The 20,644-nt window shown below is 42.5% G+C and overlaps 1 protein-coding gene across 1 annotated transcript; it reads right to left on the bottom strand.

Moving 5' to 3' along the window:
- Positions 1-2,233: 2,233 nt before the first annotated feature.
- Positions 2,234-2,955, bottom strand: LOC118879982 (polyadenylate-binding protein 4-like). Its single transcript, XM_036823305.1, has 3 exons — positions 2,849-2,955; positions 2,604-2,734; positions 2,234-2,341 (listed from the first exon to the last, which is right to left on the bottom strand). The coding sequence occupies exons 1-3, from the start codon at positions 2,889-2,891 to the stop codon at positions 2,252-2,254; spliced, it is 264 nt and encodes an 87-aa protein (XP_036679200.1). The 5' UTR covers positions 2,892-2,955; the 3' UTR covers positions 2,234-2,251.
- Positions 2,956-20,644: the final 17,689 nt, after the last annotated feature.

The raw sequence follows: 20,644 nt of genomic DNA, 5'->3' as shown, positions 1-20,644 counted from the left end.
CCCTGGCCACGTCAAGTCGAGCCCTACCAACACAGAAGCCCTGGCCCTTACCATGTGCTTGATTCTCTTGCCTCTGCCTCTGCTCATTTGGTTCTCTCCTTTCTCTGTCTGGAGGCGTCCACCTGTCCTTGTTGGAGGTCCTACTTACCCCTCAGAGAGGTGCCATGGCCTCAAAGTCCAACAGTTGACTGAAACACACTCTGTGACTGTAGTCATGTGTGTGTCTGTCTCCCTCTTTGACAACAAGGCCTGTGCCTGCTGTGTTCCCAGAGCTAAGCAGTGGATGCACACACAGCCAACCTCAGCATCCTCAGGCCAAACCAGAGGGGTACCACTCATAGAAATGAGGCTGTGAGATCTGATTACAAGATCCCCTTGTGAACCTGTCACTACTCCAGACCAACAAGGTCACTCTTGAGAGGAACCTGACCAGGTGTCCTTTATGTGAGTGTGGTATAATATATATATATTTGGTCTTTGTCCCCAGTACCTAGCACAGAGCCCCTAAAACCCCTGAAATTTCCTGAATGATAGGAGGGCCTTTTTGTTGTTGTTGTTGTTGTTAATAAATTTATTTATTTATTTATTTTTGGCTGTGTTGGGTCTTCACTGCTGCTCACGGGCTTTCTCTAGTTGTGGTGAGCGGGGGCTACTCTTTGTGGCGGTGCACGGGCTTCTCATTGCGGTGGCTTCTCTTGTTGTGGAGCATGGGCTCTAGGCATACGGGCTTCAGTAGTTGTGGCACACAGGTTCAGTAGTTGTGGCTCGCAGGCTCTGGAGCACAGACTCAGTAGCTGTGGCGCACGGGCTTAGTTGCTCCACAGCATGTGGGATCTTCCCAGATCAGGGCTCAAACCCGTGTCCCCTGCCTTGGCAGACGGATTCTCAACCACTGCACCACCAGGGAAGCCGTAGGAGGGCCTTTTTAAATTCATAATGAACCCTTTTGACCATACCGGAATTTACCCTAAGGAGGTGACGCATAGTGGGGTCCTGTATTAGTTAGGGATCTTCAGAGAAATAGAACCAATAGGAGAAATATGTATACATCATATAGATACATATGGAGAGACTTACTATGAGAACCAGGGGAGCCAATTGTATAAATCCCAGTTCAAGGGCAGGAAAAGATGAATTGAGATGTCCCAGCTCAGTCATATAGGCAGATGAAAGGGCTAATTCTCCTCTCCTCCACCTTTTGTTCTATTCAGGCCCTCCGTGGACTGGATGAGGCCCACCCACCTTACAGAGGGCAATAGCATTACTGGGTCCACTTATTCAACTGCTAATCTCATCTCGAAACACCCTCCCAGACACACTCAGAAACAATGTTTAGCCAAATATCTGGGCACCTTATGACATAGTCTAGTAGATACATAAAATTATCCATCACAGGCCCCTAGATAGCTTCCAGATGGGGGCTGGTCAGCAGAGGAACCAACCACATGATTAGAGGGTTGGAACTTTCAGCTCCAACCCTTGACCTTCAGGGAGGGGAAAAGGGATGGAAATTGTGTTCAATCACCAATGGCCAATGATTTAATCAATCATGCCTAGATAGTGAAACCACATGTCAAAATTCTAAATGCGGTTTGTTTGGGGAGCTTCTGGGTTGGTGAACACATGGCTGTGCTGGGAGCATGGTGTGCCTGGAGAAGGCAAAGAAGCTCCGCATCTCCTTCCTCTGACACCTTGCCCTATTCTTCTCTTCCATTTGGCTCTTCCTGAGTTGTGTCCTTTATAATAATCTATAATCATAGGTATACCTCTTTCCTGAGTTCTGTGAGTTATTCTTGCAAATTTTCAAACCTGGGGGTGCGGTTCATGGGAACCCAAATTTGTAGTTGGCTGAGCATAAGTGTGGGTAACATAGGGACCCCATTTGTGGCTGGTGTCTGAAGTAGGGGCAGTCTTGTGGGACTGAGCCCTTAACCTGTGGGGTCCGTGGTATCAGAATTGAATTGAAATGGTGGGTCCCCGCTGTTGTCAGAGAATTGTAGAATTGGTTGGTGTCAGAAGAAAACCACAGTGGAAACTGTTGTTTGCCCTTTATAATTCACAGCTTATCCCCTCCTTTCTCTAACTTCAGATGACAGATAAGGCACAAAGGTGACAGGATAAGTGGGCAGGATAAGCAGTAACAGAAGCAGGGCTCTCTCCGTGCCCTCCTCCTTCTGCCTTTTTAGGATGATGATCGTAAATCAGAACCATCGCAGGAAATGAAATAGCCAAACATACGGTTTGTCCTTGTCTAAGAGGTAGCAGCAGCAACAGCGCCCACCTTCTGGGCAGCTTCTTTCTTGGCATGATGAGCCTGTAGGACCGCCACAGCTTCATCCACCTGTGAGAAACTCCAGGTGGTCAGTGACATCTGAGGAGAGCCCCTCCGCCCCTCCCTGGCGCCCGGGCCCAGCGGTGGCCTCTCCTGGTGCTGACCGCCTTCCCAGATACCCACGCGCCAGCAGCCCTCAGGTCACAGGCGAGGCACGAGGAGGTCACGGGGCAGCAGACCCTTCTCTCTGCCTCCCCTGGGTGTCCAAGGCCACCCCTTGTCCCCCTGAGCCGAGTGAGCGGAAGCCGCGGGGGTCTGGGAACCTGCTCACCTTGGAGCGGAGAGACTCTGGGGACTCCAGCATGTGCAGCAGCTCCGAGTTGTCAATCTCCAGCAGCATCCCCGTAATCTTCCCAGCCAGGTTTGAGTGCATCGTCTGGATGAGCGGGAACAAACGTTCACCTGTGGGAAGGTATTCCGTGAAAAACCCAGTGGCATCCCAGTAGAGAACGGACGCTGGTGTCCAGGTCAGTAGCAGCTCTGGCCCCCTCTTCTGCAAGCACGTGGGTCACTCACCCAGCATCTGTTTCTGTTCCTGGGGGGGTGCTGCGGCCAGCATGGAGGCGGTCAGCGGCTCCTGCCCCTGCACGTGGACCGCAGGCTGGGGTGCCTGGGAACCAGGAGAGGCGGTGGGCTAGCACCAGGGAAAGGACACTTGACAGTGGTCGAGGTTAGGACAGTCCAACCATTCAACACCTGAATGCTACTATTCAGCATGCCAGGAGAGGAGGATGAGAGGTCCCTGGGCAAATTCAGTCCACTGAGAGGGGAGTGGTGGGAATATAAAAACTATATAGATTCCTGTGTACATATTCAGGTATGTAATACAATGCAATACAGTCAGAAAGAGGAGGTGAAATGAACCCATAGAGAACACACCTGCTCTGTGTCAGGCCTAGTGCTAGGCAGCTATTTCCTCAGATATTTAGTCCTCATAAACTTTTTCAGGTAGAGATTATCACCCAATTTTACCCATGATGCCCAATGAGGTCAAGTCATTTGCTCACATTAGCAAAATAAAAACTGAGTATTGAATTTGTTTATTGAACATACAAAGTTACAGTAACTATCTTTAGCAGTACAGCTTTTTTCTAAAGACCCCGTTATTTCCTTTGGAGGGACTCCCAGAAAGGACTGGGCCCAAGGGCATGCATTTCAGACCAGTTATAATTATTATATACCATACGCCCTCTCTCATAAAATGCTCTTTAGAAACATGAGATGTTTCTAGACATCAATGTCTAGATGCTTCTGTGGGGTCAGTGATGATCTGGGGCATAGAAACAGGGCCTTGCAGGCTATAGAAAGGATTCATGCATTGCAATGTTTGAACCCAATTAAAAGAATTCTAATAGTAATCGCTTCACTTGTGAAGAAGAATAAATCCAAAGGAAAGGTGTAAAAAAAAGAAAGGATTCGTATCTTTTCAATAGGGCATTACATTTTGGAACTCCCATATTTAGAGAGCGTTAGGTAGGTGAAGTGATTGAGACAGTGGGCCACATCCGTTTCTCTCCTGCATTTCTGAAGGGAGCAGTTAGACACTGTGCTCACATTTAGCACAAGTTGTATTTAATTTTTTGTGTGTGTGTCTACTTTTTAAAATCACCTTTCTCCTACTACAGAAAGAGCATTTTGAGAGCAGAGTCCATGTCAGTTTGTTTACCACTGTGACACCATCCCACTCACAATTCCTTGGCATTTAGTGGAGTTTTAATATCTGATGAATGAAGCATGGGATGTGGGCTGCTGACACTGGGGTGCATTTCCGTGGAGCAAAAGCCCAAGGAGGAGCACGGGCATGAGTGGTGGCTCAGGTGCAGTGGGAACCCCTAAGGAAAAGAACAAGCCAACTTAGATCCCACCACTCTTGGCAACCACGCTCTCCAGGAGTCTTCCTTTGAGTCAGTGTTTACACCATGGAGACTGTTTGAAGGACTAAAAGTTAAAACATTCTCTCTGCTAGCCATGGACTCTTTTCTTCACTGGCAGCAGGAGGGACAGATGTCCAGGTATGCCAGAACCTAGAACTTGTGGCCACTTTTCCTTCCTTTCAATATCATCTCATAACACTGGATTCAATGCTCATAGCAGCACTATTTACAATAGCCAAGACATGGAAATAACCTAAATGTCCATCGACAGATGTATGGATAAAGAAGATGCAGTATATAGATATATACAAGTATATATACAATGGAATACTACTCAGCTATAAAAAAGAAAGAAATAATGCCATCTGCAGCAACATGGATGGACCTAGAGATTATCATACTAAGTGAGGTAAGTCAAACAGAGAAAGACAAATACCATATGATATCACTTGTATGTGGAACCTAAAATATGGTACAAATGATCTTATTTATGAAACAAACAGATTCACAGATATAGAAAACAAACTTATGGTTACCAAAGGGGAAAGTGGGGGGGATAAATTAGGAGTTTGGGATTAGCAGATACAAACTACTACATATAAAATAAACAACAAAGTCTCCTACTGTATTGCACAGGGAATATTATACTGTATATTCAGTATCTGGTAATAACCTATAATGGAAAAGAACAAAATATATATATATATGAATCACTTTGCTATATACTGGAAACTAATACAACATTGTAAATCAACTACACTTCAATAAAAAATAAACAATTGATAATGTCCAAAAAAAATTGTCCCTTGGATTTGGCAATAGTTTCTTAGATAAGACACCAAAAGTATAAGAAACAGAAGAAAAATAGGTAAATTAGACTTCATCAAAATTAAAAATTATTGTGCATCAAAGGACAATATCAGGAGGGTGAAATGATAACCCACAGAATGGGAGAAAATGCTTGCAAATGATATAGGTGATGAGTCTCCTGTCCAGAATGTGAAAAGCACTCTTAAAACCCAACAACAAAAAGGCAAACAACCCTATTAACAAATGGGCAAAGGACTTCTCTCCAAAGAAGAGAGACAAATGATCAAAAGTTCATGACAAGATCAATGTCATTATATCACTTACATGTGGAATCTAAAAAAGCTGAACTCATAGAAACAGAATGTAGATTGGTGGTTTTCAGGGGTTGAGGGGGTGGAGGAAATGGGGAGATATTGTTCAAAAGGTACAAACTTCCAGTTATAAGATGAATAAGTTCTGAGGATTCATTGTTAATAATACTGTATTATATACTTGAAGATTACTGAGAGTAGATTTTTAAAAAGATTTATTTATTATTTATTTATTTATTTAATTTCTTTTTGGCTGTGTCGGGTCTTAGTCACAGCATCTTCATTGAGGCACGTGGGATCTCTCATTGCGGTGCCGGGCTCTTTGTTGTGGCGCACGGGCTTCTCTCTAGTTGTGGCGTGCGGGTTTTCTCTCTCTAGTTGAGGCGCGCGAGCTCAGTAGTTGTGCCACGCGGGCTTAGTTGCCCCGCGGCATGTGGGATCTTAGTTCCCTGACCAGGGATCGAATCCGCGTCCGCTGCGTTGTAAGGCAGATTCTTTACCACTGGACCACCAGGGAAGTCCCAAGAGTAGATCTTAAATGTTTTCACAACAGAAAAGAAATGGCAATTATGTGACATGATGGAGGTGTTAGTTAACTATGGTGGTAATAATTTTGCAATATGTAAGTGTACTAAATCAAGACGTTGTAGACCTAGGACTTACACAATGTTATAGGTCAGTTATATCTCAATAAAGCTAAAAAAAAATCAATGTCATTATGTCATCAGTCATTAGGGAAATACAAACCAAACCACAGTGAGGTACCACTTCATACCCACTAGGATGGCTATGATTGAAAATAAAAGTGAAAACAAGTGTCAGCAAATATGTGGAGAAACTGGAAACCTCATACATTCTTGGTGGAATGTAAAATGGTACAGCCACTCTAGAAACAGTTTTGTGCTTCTTCAAAAAGTTAAACATAAAATTACTATATGACCCAGCAATTCAGAAAGAAAAAAAGAGAGAGAGAGGGAAAGAAAAAATATTTGAAGAAATAATGGCCAAAAATTTCCTAATTTTAAGGAAAAACATTCATTTACAGATCCAAAGAACTCCAAGTAGGATAAACATAAAGAAATCCACATTTGGACACATTATCATCAAACTGTTGAAAGCCTAAAACACAGGAAATTTTGAAAGCAGCAAGAGAAAAACAGCACATCAGAACTCACAAGTAGAGTTCTAGGCCAAAAAAAAAAAAAAAAAAAGTAAAAAAAGGGAATTCCCTGGCGGTCCAGTGGTTAGGACTTGGTGCTTTCACTGCTGAGGAGGTAGGTTCGATCCCTGGTCAGGGAATTAAGACCCTGCAAGCAGTGTGGCCAAAAAATAAAAAAAAGAACTCTTAAGTACAGTTCTGACAAGCCTTATTTCTCGACAGAAACAATAGAGGCAGAAGGCATTTGAATAACATAATCAAGATGCTGAAAGACCCAATGCAGCCAAAAATAAATAAATCAATTAATTAAAAAAAACTGTACAAATACATATTCTCTTTTCTCCTGTTAATTTCTTTAAAAAATATAAGATTTTATGAACCACTAATTATAACACTGTATGTTGGGTTTATAACATATATAGATGTAATATATGTAACAATAATAACACAAAGGAGGGGGTATGAAATTAAGCTATATTGGAGCAAAGTTGCTATATTTAACCATTTTTAAACTAATATTAACCTAAAGAAGATTATAGTAAGTCAGGATGAATACTGCAGTCCCCAGAGCAACCACTCTACATACGAATATAGTTTGAGTGAGTAAAATGGCTGAAGTTCTTGAGTGAATTTGGATGACTCAATAAAATACCGTTTTTAAAAAATCAACAAATAAATGTAAATGGTACTCTAAAAAATATTTTAGCACAAAAGTAGGCAGTCAAAGAGGGAAGAGAAACAAAAGAAAACAGGATAAATATAGAAAATAAATAGCAAAATGACAGGCATAAAGCCAGCCATATGAATAATTACACTAAAAGTGAATAGACTAAACAATTCAATCAAAAAGTAGAGATTGTCAGATTGGATTTTTTTTAAAAAAGCAAGATTCAATTATATGCTATCTATTAGAGACACAAATCAGATTCAAAGACACAGGCAGGTAGAAAGTAAAGGGATGGAAAGAGACCATGCAAACTGTAACTCTAAAAGAGCTGAAGTGGCTGTGTTAATATGACAAAATAGGCTTTAAGATAAGAAATGTTACTGGCAATGAGAGGAATATTTATAATGATAAAAGAGTCAAGACATCAGGGAGATGTAACAACTATACATCTATACATACCTAACAACAAAGTCCCAAACTACATGAAGCAAAAACTGATAGAATTGAAAAGAGAAATAAACAATTATAGTTTTGGCGTTTCAATACCTCACTCTCAATGACTGATAAAGGATATATATCCAGAATATAAAATGTACTCCTACAACTCAATAATAAGAAAATATATTATCCAATTTAAAAATAGGCAAAAATTTGAGTCGACATTTCACCGAAGAAGATATGAAGGTACAAAGAGCTAACAAGCACATGAAAAGATGGCCAAGATCATTAATCACTTGAGATACACAAATTGAAACAAAAATAAGATACCACCACACAGTCACTAGAATGGCTATAAAAAAAGATAATAACAAATGTTGGTGAGGGTGTGAAGAAATTGGAGTCCTCATACATTTCTGATGGGAATGTAAAATGGTACAAGCACTTTGAAGAGTTTGGCAACTACTAAAATTTAAACTTTATTTATGACCCAGCAATTCCCCTCCTAGGTATCTATCCAAGAGAAGTAAAAACATATGTCTACACAAAGATTTGTACATGAAGTGTTCGTAGCACCATTGTTCATAAATAGCTAAAAAGTGGAATCTATTGAATATCAACTGGTGAATGGATAAACAAACTATAGTATAGCCATACAATGGAATGCTATTCAGCTATATAAAAGGATAAAACTTACATGCTACAACATAGGTGAACTTCAAAAACATAATGCAGACACAATCACAAAAGGCTACATATTGTATGAATTCATTTTTATAAACTGTCCATAAAAAGCAAATTTATAGACACAAAGTAGATCAGCTGTTTGCCTGGGCCGGGGGGTGGAAGAAGGGACTGACTGAAAATGGGCACAAGTGAACTTTTGGGGATGATGGAAATGTGCTAAAACTGGATTGTGACTTACAGAGTTGTCAAACTGTAAATTTACTAAAAATCCTCAAACTATACACTTACAATGGGCATATTTCATGATATGTAAATTACACCTCAATAAAGTTGTTTTAACATTAATCGCATTCAACAGGTACAGAAAAATCAGCTTTGGTTTTCTTATCCATAATGGAGGAGTAATAATAATCATTTCTACCTCATAAGGTCTTTGCAGCATTAAATAATTCATACAAAATGCTTAGCAAATGGCAACAAGTGAATCTCAATTATTGTTAGCTGTTATTGGTCAAGAAAAGGCTATGTTCTAAACTGGGAGGTAACAGGGTTAGATTTGTCTTTTAGAAAATCACTCAGGTTGCAGAGTGGTGAATGAACTGGTGAGATGGAGGTGAGGGAATGATGTGTATACAGTTCTGCTCTCTGCCTCTTGCCTGTTTGCAGGCAAGAGACAATGCAACCTGAAGTAAGCCAGAGGCTGCAGAGGTGGAGACGAATGAGCCAGGAGGTGGGACAGAAGGGGCTGGGAGGTCACTAGGACGACTCCCCAGCTTTTGCCTTGATGACTAGGTGGCTGGCGGTGCTATTTCCTGTGGTAAAGGAACAGGTGTGCAGGAGTAGGGATGGATGCTGGTTGGAGATGGAGACCGAAATTCGGGAGTCTGTGGAGCTGACGTCATGGAAGTGGACAGGTGAGCGTGAGCAGAGGGAGAGGAGAAGGTGCAGGATGGAGCCCTGGAATGCCAGCATTTAATGGGCGAGCAGAGGAGGAGGAGAAAAGATAGGAGCCTGCAGAGGGCCAGCAGGGGAGGAGGAGGGCTTGGGCAGAGGTGGCAAACCAGATGCTTGGGCAGGATTTTCTGACAGACATCTGTAGTTAGTTTGGTCAATTCTGTTTTTTGTTTTTGTTTTGTTTTGCTTGAAAGGTGCTTAACATGTTCTTTATTGAGACATAATTCATGTACCATAAAATTCACCACTTTAAAGTGCTCAATCAGTGTTTTCTGGTACATTCACAAAGGTGTGCAATCATCATCACTATCTAATTCTAGAACATTTTCATCCCTCCCCCTAAGATGCCCCATATCAGTCACTTCCTGTTACCCCTGCCCCCCAGCCCCTGGCAACCACTAATTGACCTTCTGACTCTGTGGATTTGCCTATGCTGCATATTTCATATAAGTGGAATCGCATAATATGTAGTCTTTTGTGATTGGCTTCTTTCACATGCATAATTCTTTCAAGGGTCCTCCATGTTGTAGCATGTGTCTGTACTTCATTTCCTTTTACTGCTGCATAATAATCTGCTATATGAATATACATTTTATTTATCCACTCATCAGTTGATGGACTGTGGGCTGTTGTGAATAATACTTTTATGAACATTCTTGTACACGTTTTGTGTGGATGTATGTTTTCAATTCTTTGGGGCATATACCTAGGAATAGAATTTCTGGGTCTTATGGTAACTCTGCATTCAGCTTTTTGAGGAACTGTCTCTAAGTCTGGTTGTATCACAACCAGACTGTGTGACCAAGGGCAGATTGTTTCACTGTTCTGTGGCTCAGATTCCTCATCTGTAAAAGTGAGACAATAAAGGACATTTTTGCTGTTTCCAAAGCAATTGCACCATTTTACATTCCCACCATTAATGTATGAGGGGTCCAGTTTCTCACGTCCTCGCCAACACTTGTTATTGTATGTCTTTTTTATTATAGCCAACTTAGTTGGTGTGAAGTGGTATCTCTGTGTGGCTTTGATTTGTATTTATCTGAATATTAATAATGTTGAGGATGGCCATGGTGTTTTCCTATTGAGATTTGCTAGAACATATCATTAGGTTTTTTTTCCCCCCTGTTAGGTTGTTTTCTTCCTGTTGATCTATAGAGATTTTCCAGATGGAAAGCTGATTTTTCCCATACTATAGTTCTTATGTTATTTATTAACATGGTCCAATGCCCCCACTCTATCATCCTGTAGGGTGGATTGTGCCCTTTCTGTCATATATCGTCTCCAGTGTTTTTGGTCTGTATCTGGGCTCCCTACCGCTTTAGAATGATCCTGAATTAATTCTATCCTATTTAATACATATAGTTTAATGATAAATTTTTATATCTTGTATCTTGTTCTTTTTTCAGAATTACCTTGTATATTCTTGGGTGTTTACTCTTTCGTATGAATTTTATTTTTTAAATTATTTAATTAATTTATTTTTATGTTTATTTTTGGCTATGTTGGGTCTTCATTGCGCGCACGGGCTTTCTCTAGTTGCGGCGAGGGGGGCTACTCTTCATTGCGGTGCGTGGGCTTCTCATCGCGGTGGCTTCTCTTGTTGCGGACAACACACCTAGAGCACATGGGCTCTAGGTGCGTGGGCTTCAGTAGTTGTGGCACACGGGCTCAGTAGTTGTGGGTTGCAGACTCTAGAGCACAGGCTCAGTAGTTGCGGCGCAGGGGCTTAGTTGCTTTGCAGCATGCGGAATCTTCCTGGACCAGGGCTCAAACCCGTGTCCCCTGCATTGGCAGGCAGATTCTTAACCACTGCACCACCAGGGAAGCCCTCATATGAATTTTAGAATCCACCTATCAAGTTACATGAAAAATCCTCATACATTTTTACTGGAATGAATTGAATTTGTAGATTTATTTTAAGGGAGAAGTGACATCTTTATGATAGTATTCCCATGCATAAACATGTTATATCTCTCCATTTTTAAAATATTCGTTTTATAACTCGGAAATACTTTGTATTTTCCTCTGTAAATGTCTAGCATGTTTTTTTTTTTAAAGATATATCCCTAGATACATGATCGTTTTTACTGACATTGTGAATGGTATCTTTTTGCCTATCACATCTTCTAGTTTCTTATTCCTATTACAATCAGTATGGTAATCTGTTGATTTTTGTATGTTGATCTTATATCTAGTAGCCCTGCCAAACTCTTTTATTAGTTCAAATAGTTTTTCTGTAGATTTCCTAAATTGACAGTAATATAACCTGAAAATAGAAACAGTGTTGTCTCCTCCTAATTCTTATCCCTCGTATTTATTTCACTTATTACATTGGCTAGGAAGTCGGGATAGTGGTGATTAGTAAGGTGACAGTCAGCAATCTTCCTTTGTTCCTGACTCAATGGAAATGCTTCCAAACTTTCATCTTAAGTATAAAGTTTAGGTTTGGGGTAGATACATTTTAAAAGTTCCCTTCTATTCTCAATTTGCTAAGCATTTTTATAAGGAATCTCTGTTTCATTTTGTTGAGCGGTATTTTTGAATTTTTGAAAGAATCATCTGATTTTCTCCTTTATCAGTTAATTAGCAAATCACAGTGATAGATTTCCTAATGTTAAATTATCTTTCTGTGAGTAAAATGAAAATTAATATCAGACCTGGGCTGATGCAAATGTGCCTGACACTGAACTTGGTCTTCCACAATAATGTTTCCTTAGAAACAGTAGAGTTAAGATAAAAGGGGGTTATAGTGTACGCCTCCTTTGTTGTGTGCTTAAGTTTTGGGGGGTTGTCAATGGGCTTACACATCCAAAATGGTGTAAATTATTGGTGGGAAATAGAGGCTGCAGCTTCTATAAGTCAAGGTGACCCTCACACACCTTGGTTCTCCTGTACATGACCTGTGGGTAAGTGACAAAAGAATCTGTGTACTTGGGTAGCTGCTGGGCCTCCCAGGAAGATGAAAATGGCGTCTGCCATATCTCCTGCTTTGTGTTCTAGATTAAAATCTATTTGTGGGACTTCCCTGGTGGTCCAGTGGTTAAGACTCCATGCTCCCAATGCAGGGGGCCCGGGTTCCATCCCTGGTCAGGGAATTAGATCCTGCATGCCGCAACTAAAAATTCTGCATACTGCAGTGAAGATCCCGCACGCGGCAACGAGGGTCCCATGTGCCACAACTAAGACCCAGTGCAGCCAAATAAATAAATAAATATTTTTTAAAAATCTATTTGTGTCTCATGGGTCTGATCACCAACTTGAACCCATAATCACAGTGGTGACACTGCACCTTCCATTCCAGTGGTCGTGATATATGATTTTTTATAAGTTGCCAGATCTATTTGCTAGCATTTTATTTTAGGATTTTTGCAAATATATTCATGAGTTTGGGCTAAATTTTCTTTTCTCATACTAGCATCCCAGATTGGTTTGGCATCAGTTATATAAGTCTACAATTCTTACCTGCAATTCCAAAATTCAAAAAGTTCTGAAAACTAGCAACAGGTTTTCTTTGGGGGGAGGGGGTACATTTTCAGCAAACTCACCTGGCCACTAAACTTCATCTGTGAGACTATTTAGTTTTTACTTGTCCCACTTAGTATGTTTTATGGCAGAAATATTAACATATTTAATCGTAGGGGACTGGTCCCATCTGTGCTGAGGGTGTTTATACACAAGTTACACACTGCATCATCTTTCTAAACTTCCAAACCCCAAAAAGTTTAAGATGAGGATAGTGAACCATTTTACCGTAATAAACTGGTCAGATTTCCTGGTTTTTTTGTGGGGTTTTTTTTGGCGGGTGTTTGGGAAGCAGTGTATTTGAAATAGTTCGCATAAGATAGGGATAATTTGTTTCTTTAAAGTGCGGAAAACTTGTTTGTGAAGCCAGCTGGGTTTCATGCCGTGTGTGTGTGTGTGTGTGTGTGTGTGTGTGTGTGTGTTATTGGTGGTGGCGGGTAACTTATTTTTCATGGCAATTAATTCTTTGGTGCCATTCTGCCCTGCATTACCCAACTGGGCCAAGCCTTCCTGTTTCTCTTCAAGAAAGTCTGATATTGCAGTTCAAAAATATTGGAGTTGCTAAAGACCAGTTGTTATTGGGCAATTTGATTTGCAGAAACTACTGCTTTTTGGCTGGACAATTTGGGAAGAAAAAGGCTTTCAGGGATTGTATTTAGCATGGTTATGGAGACAAAGTTTTAATTTTACCTCTAGAGGGCAGTCACAGATCATAAATTGGTAGGGCTGTTATTAAAAACCATTACCTAAAAATAGATTAAACTGAGTGCCCCTTTTGGTATGTATTATTTCCCTCACTTTACAGATGAGGAAACTGAGCCTTAGAAAAACTAGGTAATTTGCTTATTTCACAGCAGTTGTAAGCAGCATAAAGCAGATCTGGGATTTTAACCTCAATCTATTTACCACTAAAATCCATACTCTTAACCACACTGTATTCTCATTCTCTCTTTCATTCTCTCTCTCTCTTTCTCTCTCCTTTCCTCCTTCCCACCCCCCCTCACCTCTCTCTCTTCCCAATAGAAACAGTATACCACACTGGTTAAATGTACCAACTCTTAACAATTCTAAAGTCAGTCTGCTTGACTAGGAAGGCTGGGCCTCAGTGAGTACCTGCAGGGCAGAATGGCATCAGGAAATTGAGTCCCATGAAGAGTAAAAGTCACCTAGCAAACCTACCAACCTCTGGCTCTATTGCTTGCCAGCTGTGTGACCAAGGGAAAGTTACTTACTTGCTCTGTGGCTCAGGCTCCTTATCAGTAAAAATGAGGTGATAAAGGAAATTTTTGCTGAGTCTTGAGCATATGCGGTATACTGCGTGACTCTGAGCCTGTATTGCTAATAAAATGCAAGAAAACAATCAATCAGGGTCCCAAAAGAAGGAACCAAAGTGCACCCCTCTTGGAGAACTGATCAGAATCAGCAGAAAACAAAACAACAACAACAACAAAAGCCAGCCTGATGATGAACTTGTTATGTTTGTGATCTGTGTCTCAGATGTACTACTTGGACTCAACCTACTGGACCTACTGGGTCAATAAAGTCCTTAAAAGCCACAAATGGAATTGGGGCTCTGCTTCATTACAAGCCAAGCAGTCCTGTGCCGACAAGCTAAAGATTTATTTAACCAGCCAGTCACCTCTCCTTATATTGTACAGTGCCTTTTGCTCTTAGAAGCCCATCCTTGTCTTTGGACTGGGAGTCAGTCTTCATGGGCCCTGTTCTTCCTTGTAGATTACCTACCTGAGAGTAAACCCTCTATGCTTTAGCTAATCATCCTGAGTTGTTTGCTAACGTTTCATCCGAAGACCCAATCTTACATGGTCTAACTTCTGTACTAGATCCAGTTTCCCTGCCTTACCCAGCAGTACAGTCAGTTTAACAGTCAGTTTACAGTCAGTTTAACACATATCAGTATTTATTTTTTTATTAGGAATTAGAGTTCCTATCTCATGAGATTATTTTGATGATGAAATGATACATGTAGGGCACTTCGAACAAAGCCTGAGGTGGTAAGAACTCATTAAGTGCTATTGCTGTTAGTTCAACAAATATTTTTTTGAGTGCCTACGGTGTCAGGCACTATTTTCCATTCGAAAGACACTTTGTAAAAAGTGAAAAATTTATGCATTTTGAAGAGAAACCAGAGTATCGAAAGACACTTTGAAATGTGTGTGTGTATCAGGAAGAGTCTGATCAAGAGATAGAAATTACACTGGTTATTTGAGCAGAGATTTCAATATAAAGAATTGTTACCTAGGTATAAAGTAATTAACTGGTTAACTGACAATTCAAGAAAAGAACAGTAAGGTATCTTGGAGGCAGCAATTAAGGAAGCTTCTACTGCCCCTTAGGCTGGGAGAACAAATGGAAGGTATTTAAATTATTAAAACTCAAGCTTATCGGAGTGGCCCTGCTGAGCTGAAACTCAGATTTCTGAGGAGGGGGGACTGTTCAGCTGTTGCTGGATTTTCTGGTTGAAGCACAATAAGGTTGGTACGCAAGTGCTGGAAATACTGCAAACTAGATTCAGCATCCTCCCCAGGAAGGAAGTGTTGCGGCCAGGGTGAAGAAGCATTGCTGGAGGATGATCACAAGTTCAGGAAGCCCAAGGGAAGAAACCAGTTCCTTCTTCCTCCTCCAATCTTGTAGCCCCCTCACGTACCACCTATTCATAATGCCTAAGAGGAAATTGCTTTTGGCAAAGCAGAAATATGGTTACTCTGGTCCCTGCCCCAGCATCACAATGTAGAGTATAGAAGGGTGGGTTGGAGCTAATAGAAAACAGATTATTTAATGGCACAATCCGTCCCTTTGGCTATTCAGCATCCCTACGTACCTTCTTCACATATTTGAACTTCCATAAGAAAATTAAAAACACTCTATTTTTCTTTCTAACAATTTACAACTGTCCTTCATTCAAACGAAGACATCTAATTCTCTACCCTGAATGAGGAGATGCAAAGTTGCAATAATCATTGTATAATCATTGTATAATCAAATCATCTTTGAGTGAGTCACACCATCCATTTCTAAAACATGTTAATTACTCCTCAACTTCAGCCTTAATCCCAACTGATTATTCATTTGAGCTTGTCATTTCCTCTCTATATGCACTCTAGGGCATTCAGAAGGATTCATCCCACACCATAGTCCTTGTAATTACTGCCCTAAGACCAAGTGAAACAGCCACTCTGTCAAATGGCCCTTTCAATCGGCACTTCATCACAACCAACCACAGGTGAAAATTTGATCCATCATGAAGTCACTGCATACCATGGATTGCTAGTATTCCCCATCGTCAAGGAGGTCAGCACTGAGTTCAACTCCAAGAACACAACCAAAGCATTGTCAAAAAATTCCTCTTCTGGTAACAATTTCTCAATCAGCTAGGGTCCAATGGGGAGACAGAACCCCACCAGTTATTTGAACAGAGAGAACTGATTATAAATCATTGCAAACTAGGTATAGAGTTGTTAATGAGGTAAGTAAAAGAGCAATAAAAAATACACCAATTTATCATAGACATAGCAATTGGAGGAAGCAGCTACCACCCCCAGGGTTGAAGGAACTAAGAGAAGAAGTGTGAATAATCAAAACACTTGAGCGTGGAAGAGGGGCACTGCAGAGCTGAAACTCAGACCCCTAAGGATGAGTCACTGCTTAGATGATGTTGGTGTCTCTGAACCTGGAAGAGGGTCCCACGGGGCTGAGACCCAGACCTCTCGGGGACAGGGCACTGGCCAGCTCATGCTGGTATCTCAGAGAAGAGCACCATGGAGCTGTCTCTGCAAGTGATGGAGATTGTGACTGGATGCAGCTGCTGCTACAGGAAGGAACTGCTGTTACCAGGGATTAGAAGCATCCCTGGGGTGATACTCAGAAAGTGTAAGCCATCAGAGAGCCCATAGGAAACCAGAAGCAAGTTTCTTCTGCTACCACCGTCCTTGCATGTTCTCTCTCCCTGTGTATTAATCATGCCTTTTAATTTCCTGTTATTTGATGCTTGGGCATCCTGGGGCCTTACTGACCTTGGAGGGATTGCTTCTTCCAAGGCTAGCTAACATCCCCTTTAGAGATGGCAAACAACTTGCCTTAGAGCGTTCTTTTCATATGCAAACCAACTGATCCAGAGCCCATGATCCCAACCATCTCCTCTGTTGAGCTCTCACACTCTGGGCCACTATCCATCCACCCTAATCACCCCAAGGCCGGGTACCAGACAACTAAGGACAGTCCCTATACCCCAGAGACCACTGAAATTATTCAAACTAGCCAACCCTAAGCCTGCTTACCCTGCCTTGCCTGTTCCTTCCAGTGAAAACCACAATACAAACTCTTGCCCATGTTTTTTCCTCACCCCTTTTGCCCCCTGACCCACCCTGGTGCTTCGCCGTGTGACCCTGAGTGGTGTGCCATGCCTCCTGTTTCTAGGGAACTGAGCAAACTTCTTCCTTCGTGATGGTCAATTCCATATCTGTGTGTCACACAGATTAACCAAATCCCAGGTACCCTTAAAACACCCTGTAGCATTCCCTCATGACAGAGCCTAACAGGAAGCCAGTTCACAAAGCAGAAATGTAGGTGTCAGAGTCCCAGCTCCAGCCTCACAAGGGAGAGTACAGAAAGGAGAGTTTGAAGCAGAGAGATAACAGCAGACGCTCTGGCCAGTGTACATGTTAAATAAGGTCTGTTTACGAAGGAGCTTCTAGTCTATGACAAAATTGTTTATGACTGGACTGTAACAGTAGAAAATTGCACCTTAGAGACGTGCCTCACCTGAGACCACCACATAGGGAAGGCCAGCAGAGAAGGCCTGCGAGAGCTAGGGCCGGAGGAGGGCTTGTAACTTCAGATGGGGCTGTCAAAGAAGGCTTCCAGAAGTGACACTGAGCAAAATCCAAAGGAAGGGAGGGAATGAGCTATGGGGTTGTCTAGGAGCCATGTGGATATCTGGGAGCAGATCATTTGGGTAGTGAAAATAGTAAGGGCAAAGGCCCTGAGAAAGGATGACCCTGTCTTCAAGAAATGACAAAGAGGCCGTGTGATGTTCTTTTTTTTTTTTTTAATATTTATTTATTTATTTGGTTGCACCGGGTCTTAGTTGCGGCAGACAGGCTCCTTAGTTGTGGACTCTTAGTTTCAGCGTGCATGTGGGATCTAGTTCCCTGACCAGGGATCGAACCCAGGCCTCCTGCATTGGGAACATGGAGTCTTAACCACTGTGCCACCAGGGAAGTCCCGTGATGTTCATTTTATGTGTCAACTGGCTAGGTCATGGTGCTCAGTTCTTTGGTCAAACACCAGTCTAGTTGTTGCTATGAAGGCATTTTGGGGGATGTGATGAACACTTAAATCAGTCAACTTTGAGTAGAGCAGATGACTCTCTATAATGTGGGGGGACCTCATTCAACCAGCTGAAGCCCTTAAGAGCAAAAATTGAGTTGCCCCTGAAGAACAGGGGATTCTGCCCCCAGACTACACAGAAATTCTGCTTGAGTTTTCAGCCCTCAGACTCAAGACTACAACATCAGCTCTTGCCTGAATTTCCAGCCTGCTGGCCTGCCCTGTAGATTACAGACTTGGCCTGAACCTACAACAGTGTGAGCCAATTCCTTAAAATCAATCTCTCTCACCATAGTTATAATATGCATCCTATTGGTTCTGTTTCTCTGAAGTACTCTGACGAATACAGGCCAGGGTAGCAGAAGAGAGTGAACAGCGGGGTGAGTCCTATGAAATGGGGCCAGAGGTGAGGAGTGGGAGGGAAGAGCCCATGGTGTAGGGCCTTGTAGCCAACAGGAGGGCTTTGGCCTTTACGTGGGCTGGGAAGTCACTGGAGGGTTCTGAGCAAAAGGGTGACATCATCTGACTTGTGTGTTCAAAGCTTCTCCTGGCTGTTGTGAGGAGAATGGACTGTGGGGCAAGGCCGGAGGCAGAGAGGTCACTGCAGGGATGGACACTTGGTGAGGACGTGGAGGGGTCAGGGGGAAAGGGGGGTGGCAGTGCAGGTGGTGAGAAGTAGAGAGATACCTCTGAGACATTTGGCTCTTGGGTTTCCGGATCTGGACTTCAGCGGTCTGGGCTGGAGATGTAACTCTGGCAGCTTTGAGCCGGCCTCACCCATGACCACACAGGGAGGCCGCGGAGCTCTGCCCAGGGCCAGGGCCTGAGTTCTCTACTCAGCACCTCAAGCGTGGCCTGTGTCCTAGGGAGGCTGCTGCAGCGCCCCCAGCTCCCCACACGGGGGCTCCCAACAGAAGCACCAACCTCCATGCCCGAGGCGGGGTGGGTAACACCAGGCCTCCTCCCCGCTGTTCACAGGTCATTGCACTGCAGGCCACGGCTCTTCACAGAAAATAGGAACAAGCCTGGAAAACCCCAAACCCAGTGTTCTATTAACCCAGCCCTGAGTGAGGACCAAGCAGACAGGCCTGGTTTTCTCAGCAGAGCTGGTTTCTGTTAGTCCAGGGAAGGCAAACAGGTTTCATCTCATGTGCCAATCTTGATTAATTAAACTTGGCTCTGGATAGAGCTGTCTTAACATGAGGGAAGGAGTGTGGTCATCCATCTGGAATCTCTCAGACAGCATCGGTGGGTGGGGCAGGGGAAAGGAAGAGCTGCTCTTCAAATACCTGTGACATGAGTGTGACATTTAGCTCTGTCTTTCCCTCAAAGCAGCCCAGGTGGAGTATCTGAGGATTGGCCTGGGGGTGGTAGAGACAGCTGAAGCAGTGGTGCAAGTAGGGAGAAGCCTGTGTGCAGCCCATTCACTTATTCAGCAAATAATTTTTACCTGCCTACACGTAGCAGTTACTATGCTAAGTGTAGGGGATGAAAAAGTGGAAACAAGCCTACTCTGTAAGCCTGCTGTTTAGTCAGCTCGGGCTGCCATGACAAAATAGCACAGACTGGGTGGTGTAAGCAGCAGAAATTTATTTATCACAGTTCTGGAGGGTGGAAGTCCAGTTCAGTTCCTGGGGAAGGCTCCCTTCCTGGCTTTGGACAGCCACCTTCTCTGTGCTCTCTTCTTCTATGTTCTTGCGTGGACTTTCTTCTGTGGGTACATTTTGTGGCAGAGGGGGAAGACAGAGAGAGATCCCTCTCTTCCTTTTCTTTTCTTTTTTTTTTTTTTTTGGCCATGCGACTTGCGGGATCTTAGTTCCCCGACCAGGGATTGAACCTGGGCCCTCAGCAGTGAAAGTGCGGAATCCTAACCTCTGGGTCGCCAGGGAATTCCCTCTCTCTTCCTTTTCTAAGGTCACCAGACCTATCAAAGGATTAGAGTCCCACCCTTATGACTTTATTTAATCTTAATTACTTTCTAAAGACCCTGTCTCCAAAAACAGTCATATTGGGTGTTAAGATTTCAACTTATCAATTTTGTGGGGATGAAATTCAGTCCACGGCCCCTGCCCTCATGGAGATTATGGTCTCATGAAGATTGACAACTTAACAATATAAACAAGTAAACAAAAATATAATTACAAGTCCTATTAAAAAGTAAACAGGGTGCTGTGATAGAGAATAGTAGAGAGGGAGAACCTAATTTCTACAGGGAGATAAGTGCTCTCTGAGGATGTGACATTTAGATCTGGACCTGAAGGATTAGAAATAGTCAGCCGTTCAACAAGCAGGTGAAGGATGTTCCAGGAAAAGACACCCACAAGTGCAAAGGCCCTGAGGCAGGAAAGAACTTGGTACGTTAGGGGAAGTGAAAGCACAATTTTGGCTTTTAAAAGATCACTCTCATTTCTGTGTGGAGAATAGACAATATAGGAACAAGAGTATAGGAAAGCAAACCAATTCCAAGGCTATTGCCATCATCCATGTAAAAGATGACGCTTGTTGGAACTAGAGTAGTAAAAGCAGAGATGAAGAGAAATCGAT

This window comes from Balaenoptera musculus, chromosome 1 (genome assembly GCF_009873245.2).
Source record: "Balaenoptera musculus isolate JJ_BM4_2016_0621 chromosome 1, mBalMus1.pri.v3, whole genome shotgun sequence".
In the NCBI taxonomy this organism is placed as follows: domain Eukaryota; kingdom Metazoa; phylum Chordata; class Mammalia; order Artiodactyla; family Balaenopteridae; genus Balaenoptera; species Balaenoptera musculus.
This window is presented reverse-complemented; position numbering and strand designations above follow the sequence as displayed.